At 35.9% G+C, this 8,354-nt stretch overlaps 1 protein-coding gene across 1 annotated transcript; it reads left to right on the forward strand.

Moving 5' to 3' along the window:
• The first annotated feature begins 750 nt into the window (after positions 1-750).
• On the forward strand, positions 751-5,887 carry LOC139871981 (uncharacterized). The gene is made up of 10 exons (XM_071859753.1): positions 751-881; positions 1,109-1,206; positions 1,327-1,481; positions 2,494-2,781; positions 2,858-2,987; positions 3,310-3,417; positions 3,525-3,627; positions 3,715-3,840; positions 4,320-4,513; positions 5,594-5,887. The coding sequence occupies exons 2-10, from the start codon at positions 1,154-1,156 to the stop codon at positions 5,682-5,684; spliced, it is 1,248 nt and encodes a 415-aa protein (XP_071715854.1). The 5' UTR covers positions 751-881; positions 1,109-1,153; the 3' UTR covers positions 5,685-5,887.
• Positions 5,888-8,354: the final 2,467 nt, after the last annotated feature.

Raw genomic sequence — 8,354 nt, forward strand, 5'->3', positions numbered from 1 at the left:
ATACAGTTACGGACCTGTTCACAGTTTACAACATTTACAGTTTTATACACAAATTACATAATTAACTACAGTTTTCAAAATAAAACCTCAGTTAAATCCAAAGGCGCAAGGACGCAAGATAAATCTTGCGTCCTCATCACATCGAGGCGCAAGGACGCAAGACCAACCTTGCGCCTCGTAAATGATGACGCAAGACTACTCTTGCGTTGACCATAAGACGTTAGCTGACGGCGCAAGGACCCAAGGACAAACCTTGCGTCCCGTAAACAAACACGCAAGGTTCAAACCTTGCGTGTTACGTCATCAGTAACCAAGCGCAAGGTTGGTCTTGCGTCCTTGCGCCTAATTACTGATGACGCAAGACTACTCTTGCGTTGGCGATATGACGTAAGGTGCAGGCGCAAGGGGGTCGCAAGTGCAAGGTTCTTTGTAATCGCCGTCGGTCGCAAAGTGGTCGCAAGAGCTGAGTGTCGGGGTGTGTGTGTGTATGTGGTGTCTGATTTCTATATTTGACCTAATTTTTTAACACAAGGACGCAAGGCGCAAGGACGCAAGTCGCAAGGTCGCAAGGTCTCTTGCGCCTTGCGCGGGCATTTTGTCAAGGTTTTTTTTTTTTTGGGTACCAGCTCAGAAAAGACCAAAAAAATGGGTATTTTGGTGATTGACGCATAATAAATTCACTCTTTTGCGCAAGTGTATCCCGTGCTTACAGAAGTTCGTGCTGTGAATTGCGTGCCTCTTCATTATACTTAATCTAATCAAAGAAGGCTACGATGGTGTGGATTGTTGCCTCCAACTATCTAAACCTTTGATAATTTGTTTAATTCTCAAGTCTCAATCAAATTACTTTCTTTGGTACTATAATATAAGCCAGGAGCCAGGTAATTTATGTAATAATAATTATTTAATTTTTGACTCATAAATGTAAATATATATGTTAATGTTAAAAATCCGATATATATCATTACTCCGTATATAATACGTATAAAAATTCTAGTTTCTTAAAAATCCGATAACTGTAAGTTTGTAATTTTATATATTCCCCTCAGCTAGCGCTTTTCGCTTACTGTAACCCTAAAATCCTAAAATCCCTAATTTCAATCTGCAGGTACATAATTAATTAATTTCAATTGTTAATTAATTAATTGATATCATGCCGGACACACACGCACTTGTTAATGATTTCCTTAACAAGCTTAAAAAACGGTGAGTACTACTTTTCGGTACTAATTTAAATCTGCAACAAATTATACAACTGTTGATATTATTATATATAATATATGTATATGTATGTATTGATTTTAGTTTGTATGCATATTGTTGCAGTAAAATTGAGGGCTCAAAAGCCACAGCAAGGCTCACTGCTGAGCTTCTCCGTACAGTGATTTCGCAACAGCGTCTTCCTAATACTAATCAAGCTGCTGCTCTTGTTGACGCCATTAAAGCTATTGGTGAAAAACTTGTTGCTGCTAATCCCGTTGGTTAGTTTCTTTTTTATTATTTTATTTATATTAATTAACTAAATAAATAAATATTTACAGTACTTCATATCAAATCAATAGCTTAACCAAAGTGCCAGTTGCTTATCCTTATTATAAACTTCTTGATGGTGTTACTGTATATATATCTGAGCTCTTATAACTGGTAAAAATTGTTGAACTGATGTTGTTGCGGTTAGTATGATGTGGCGGCTTGATGGCTGCCTTTGTCAGCATTACATACATAGTGAAATTACTGTTTACATGAGGGCAAATTACTGTTTACATGAGGGCAATTTGCCTATTGCCTAAAAAGGTAACATGAAAGTCAATATTTCCCAATAAAGGTTATATCGTTTTTTTCTTTGCCTAAAAGAGTGTCTGAGTTGAATTTAGTGCGTGAAAAGAATTCTGATTTGAATAATATATACCAATAAAGGTAATATCCATCCACATGTGCTTCCACATAGACGCCACCTCATTGAATCTGATGAGGTGGCGCCACGTCATCATCTTTTCGATGAGGTGGTCGCCGGAAAACTGGAATTTTTGCCAGACAAAATTCGCTGGAAAATTTTGGCTGAAAAATTCGATTACGTGGCACCGGAAAGTTTGATGACGTGGTGCCACCTCATAAGATTCGATGAGGTGGCGTCTAAGTGTAAGCACATGTGGATGGATATTACCTTTATTGGTATTTTATTCAAATCAGGATCCTTTTTAGACACCCTTTTGGGTAAAGAAAAAAAACGATATACCCTTTATTGGAAATTTGAGACTTTTATGTTACCTTTTTGGGCAATTTGGCCTTTACATGATGAGGTCACTGGGTATATTCAATAGAAGGAATCAAACGTTTATTGCACACGGATTACTGTTTGAACATGCTAAATACAGTAGAATTTGTTACGTGTTTTGTTTACCATTTGTTGAAATTGTTTAATGTGATAAAAAGTTGGTTTAATTGTAAGTCTTCGATGTGTTGTGTAAAGTTTTGTTTGAAATGTGTTTGTAGAAGTTGCTGTTGGCAATATTGTGAGGCGTGTATTACATATAATTAGGGAAGAGGATGTTTCGCTTACAACATCTGCGATTGGTGGGTTGAGTTTATCGGTTGTTAGTGATGATGAAAACGATGGCGAACGAGACGATTATCCGGTTTTATCGGCGGCTTCTGTTGCTGCGGCTGCTCGAAACGCTCTCAGAGCTCCATCGTTGCAGGCTGTTTTAGATGACGTGCCTCATTCTGCTGCAATTCATCATTCTTGTTCTTCTGCAGATGATTCTGAAGAAAAAACCAAATGTTAGTTAATTATAGATTATGTCCTTAAGTTGTATACGTTTAATTTGTTGATGGTTGTGTTTTTATTATACCACAGCCGCGGATAAAAATTCAAGCAGTAGAAAGCTAAAGCATAATGTTATTGAGGCAGTTAATGAACTTATTCAAGATATTACCACTTGTCATGAGCTGATAGCTGAGCAAGCAGTCGAGCATATTCATCATAAGTATTCTCTCTATAACTTTCTTAAAAGAATTAATACAGTAATATGTTACGAACCTATATGTCTTTTCTTTGACTTGTATACGCAACTTTGACTTGTATACGCAACTTTGACTTGGTTATAGTTTTCTGTTTCTTGCTATTTTAAACAAGTTAAAAAGAGGTTATGTGTGAAATAGTACAAATGATGTGCTGTAAAATAGTACAGTGAAGATCAAGAAGACATAAAGATAATGAAATAGACTAACCCAAAAGGCAGTAATTTAAGTATTGGTCTTAAAATTTACATATATTATTTCGATTCTAACATTGAATAATATATACAGTGAGGTCATATTGACTTTAGGAAGTTCAAGAACTGTCATCGAATTTCTTTGTGCTGCAAAGGAGAAAAAGAGATCATTTAGAGTTTTTGTAGCAGAAGGTGCTCCAAGGTCATTATGTTATTTTCATCTTATGAAGTTTTTTAAGAAGTTAGAAATGTAATATCCATTTTGCGCTTTTCTGTTAATATGCTATTTACATTTGAGATAACAAATAGGTACGAAGGGCATATTCTTGCTAAGGAATTGGTCGATAGGGGACTACAAACAACTGTTATTACTGATTCAGCTGTATTTGCAATGATTTCTCGTGTGAACATGGTATGCAAAAAACACAATAATTTCTTTATCACGAACATCAAACAAATAGTCTTGTAACTTTGAGTTTGATGATAAATTTGTAAATAGGTTATTGTTGGGGCTCATGCCGTCATGGCAAACGGCGGAGTAATTGCACCTGTTGGTTTGAATATGGTTGCCTTAGCTGCTCAAAGACATGCAGTTCCTTTTGTTGTTCTTGCTGGCATCCATAAGGTAGGCATGTATCCATAGTCAATAATATATTATACCTGGAAAACGGGTCAGTTTGGGTAATAGGTCAAAATGGTTTTGGGTTGAAATGGGTTATGGATCAAACGGGTCAGATTTTAAAACGGATCCAAATGGGTCAGGTTGGGTAGCCGGTTGAAACGGGTCAGATTTTTTTAGACGGGTCAAACGGGACGGGTTTTAAACTGAAAAGGTGATTTGTTAAACAGGTCAAATTGGTTTTGGGTCAAAATGGGTCAAATGGGTCAGTTTTTAAACGGAGTCAAAAAGGTCGGATTGGGTAACGGGTCAGGTTTTGTAGACGGGTCAAATGGGACGGGTTTTAAACTGAAAAGGCGATTTGTTAAACAGGTCAAATGGGCCAGATTTTTTTTTTTTTTGTACTTGTATATCTAACAATTCCCATATGAATAAAGAAATTATAGTAATGGGCTCTGATTTAGTGATGTTGGATTTTATGACAGTTGTGTCCCCTGTATCCTCATAAACCAGAAGTGTTATTGAATGAACTTAAGACCCCGTCTGATTTATTGGATTTTGGGGAGTTTTCGGACTGTATGGATTCAGCTACAGGCACTGGCTCCCCTCTTCTTCATGTGGTGAACCCTGCATTCGACTATGTGCCACCAAAGCTTGTTAGTCTATTTATTACCGACACGTAAGTTTACTTTTAACTTTATTTTAAATGATTACATGATTTTGAAATGTCATTTAGTTCATTAAAATCTACATCCTCATATTGCAATCAGCTTGAGACACCGAATCTGAATGGTTTTCCAAACCACTAAAGCTGGAAATACGTACCAATCCATGCGTGAATGGTTTGAAACGGGCCAATTAAAAAATGATCTTTTAGAGGTTTGGGTTGAACAGGTTGAAAGTCTTTTAAAGTTCATTTCCATTTCCAATGCATACTAACCTCGTAAAACCAGTGTTGTAAAAGTCGGCCGACTTGACCGACGCGTCGGCCGATGCATCGTTTTTTGGGTTCTCCGTCCCGTTTCTTTTGAAAACGACTCAAAAGACGGTCAAAGCTAAAAGTTCGGTCAAAGTCTGTCAAACACGGTCAAAGTTGGTCAAAAACGGTCAAAATCAGTCAAATTTCCGTCAAGATGTGATATGTTTTAAAATTAGGGTTTGTTTTCATTTTTTGGGCCACATTTTTCTCTGTGTCCTTACTGATTATGTACTCGGTAACATTAATTGAGTTTGAAGTTTGATTGTATTTAAATTCAAAGTTCTTATTTAAGAAATTTATGGTACAGAATCAACTATTTTATACATATATAAATATATATTTTAAGAAATTTTTAATAAAGTCAACGTTGGTCAACGACCGATGCGTCCCCGACTCTGCCGACGCGTCCTTTTTAGGTCTCGACCGATGCGTCCCCGACTCGCGACTTTTACAACCTTGCGTAAAACTCAAATATATATTTTATTAAAAGATATAGATTATTATTGTGAACATAACGAACATATTGTGAAAGTATAATTCGGATCCATAATTGACAAAAAAAAAGTGTTAAGTGGGTCATCACTATGAAACCCATTTTGACCTTGCCAAAAACTTGCATGCTTTGACCCGTTTTCCAATCCACCTATCTTGTGACCTCTAGAATTCAGATTCCAACTCCTTTATCATGCGAACATTTTTCTGTACTTCCATGTTGCTACCATGATGTTCGTAATAATGTAATATGGTTATTGTTTTCTGACCAATCGTGTGTTGATGCAGTGGGGGCCACAACCCTTCGTACATGTATCGGCTCATTGCTGATTATTACTCCGCTGATGATTTGGTCTTACAACGCAAGCCTGCTTCTTAACATTTTCTTACTCATGTTTTTTGTTGACTCATGATGACTGAGTAAGCCATCTTGTCTTTTAAGTAGTTTTCTTGATGGTATCTTGGTCATAAAATGTGGCTGTTTCTCAGTGATTACGTTTTCGTAGATCGATGTTTGTGAAGGCTTGCTTATATTTTTTTATATTCACTACCCACAGTTAATTCAAACAGATGTTCAGTTCATGATTAATGTTTTGGGGCCATCTGTTTTCATCAGCTTACCTAAATCAACTTGGTTCTTGCCCAATTTCTTTTTCAACTTTAGGCTGTAATTAGTTATATTTGTGTTAGGCCGTACGTTGCACGTGATGAGTAATTTGTTTTTCAGTACAACGATAAAACTCGGGGAATAATGTCTGTATGGTTTTCTTGTTTTTTGATCGATTGTTTTAAACATCAGGTGAAGTTGCGCTTGATAAAGCAACGTTTAATTGAGCGTGCATAAAAATTGAATCAATGATTGGCCTTGGCTATTATTGTTTTATTTACTCGTAGGGTGTATTAATCAACATCTAGCCAGATAAACGATAACAAGATACTCGGATTAGACTCGCCATCCCCAAATAATGTTGACAAATAGCGGCTAAAATGTATCAGATCATTAGCTGCTGATAGTGATTCATAATAGAAAGCAGGTAGTAGTAGTATTTGCTAAGTAATCAGGTATTATAAACAACTCAATGAAGTAACTATCTTAAAATATGGCTTAACGGATGAGTTTCCTCCGTCCACATTATTTGGGGATGGTGAGTTTAATCCGACTATCTCAGTTATCATTTTTTACCCTTCTTCCAACCCTAAAGGGATGAATGTTTTGTTACTTTGTGAAAATGAAATTGAACTCTGTTAAATGAAATTGTGATCTTGCTCAGATCGTAGTTGTAGTGGTAGGGTTTTCCCTGTTCGGATTATTCAGGAGGGTGAGTAATTCAACCACGTACTCTGATATACGTTGCCTAAGACCACTCCCTATCGTTCACTTCTTTAACAAAACTTTTCTCCTTCACATCAGTGTCATATAACACAAAAACCTTTAATGTTCCTTTAACTAATCTCTCCCTATCATAAACTCCACAATCTAATTTTAACTTATTTAAACTATTATTTAAATACAAATATTATATATAAATAATATTACTAAATTAATAAATAAAAATAAACATTACATTAATTAAACATGAGCAAACGACATTAATCAAAGATCTGGATAAACATTACCAAGTACAAATGAAAATCTCAAAAACAGCCACAAAAGAGGATGCTCAAAAACTTTGAATTATATTCTGCCCATTATGGTGTCTTTTTTTTTTTTTTTTTTTTTATTATTATTTTTTTAACGGCCTTATGGTGTGTCTTTATACCAAGTTATCAACTTACTATTAAATTAAATTTGACCACCTAAAATAATCGAAGAACTACTTTTGTCAACTAGCCTTAAAACTATGCTGTATCAATTCTGGTCAAAATGGGAGCCGAGAACATCCATTAGATAAAACCCTTAAACCCGCTCTTCAACCCTCTTCCTTTCACAAGTTCGTTAAAATTAGGGTTCTTCAGTGTGTTAAAATCAAACCGTTTGAGTAAAAAATCAAACGGTATAAAATCAAACCGTTTGAGTAAAAAACAGAACATTCAAAAGCTAAACATTCAAAAGCAAAAGCTGTGGGACCCACTTCCTATCGTTAGAGCACCGTTGCAGAAAACACGGACGAAGATTCTGGCGAGCTGCTGCCTACAATCGTCACAGGGTGGCGATGGGTGGCGATGTTGGTGGCGATTGATAGGAAGTGGCCTAACAGGATTCCTTCGGTTTTTCAACCCTTCTCTAGCCACCACGATATTTTGTTGTGGTCAGAGAAGGGTTGGAACAACCAGGAATTGGAAACAGTTAGGGAGTAATTCTGCTGGGTTGCGTACATCCGATTATGGGGTCGGAAAACTCCCGCTCAAACATGAAAAAACCTTCTACTATAGCAACCACGATCCTGCAAGGATATCAGGGGCCCACTGGGCTATCTTGTGCTCAAATCGTTGTTAGAAAATAGCATTGGGCCATTTTCATTTTTCAGTCCTCATTGACCATTTTCACGATTCACTTTTTAACGAGAGGATGTAAATTGTGTAATTCATAAATAAAGGAACACGTGAATATATTGAATCAATGACTTTGAATTTACGGTAAAAGTTTCCAAGACGAAGGCTATTAAATATTACAGTAATATGAATAAAATATAAAATCTATATTACAAAACAAATATGTGAATCATATTATTGTAAATAACGTGTTCATCTTCAAACTTAATACGAATAGTAGGAAAAAAATGGATAAATGAAGGATAACGGTGTTACGCGTTTTGATGATACCAGAAAGCTTTAACGGCTCCTAACTAGATCACGCATTAAAGTGTCTTGGAATGTATGACTGATCGAAGGAATCAATTCATTAATTGTTTGATTACACCAATTCAATTATTAAAGTAAAAATAAATTAAATTTTTAATTCAATATATTTGTAAAGCCTACAACACACTTGTTTGATGATGAAAAGTGTGTTTGTTACAAAGCATCTTTGATCTCCACTACGTAATTCAATTAGCAGTTTTGGGTCATTATGTGTTTGCGATTTTTCGCCTATATATCATCTGTGGAA

The sequence above is a fragment of the Rutidosis leptorrhynchoides genome, chromosome 10 (assembly GCF_046630445.1).
Source record: "Rutidosis leptorrhynchoides isolate AG116_Rl617_1_P2 chromosome 10, CSIRO_AGI_Rlap_v1, whole genome shotgun sequence".
NCBI classification, from domain to species: domain Eukaryota; kingdom Viridiplantae; phylum Streptophyta; class Magnoliopsida; order Asterales; family Asteraceae; genus Rutidosis; species Rutidosis leptorrhynchoides.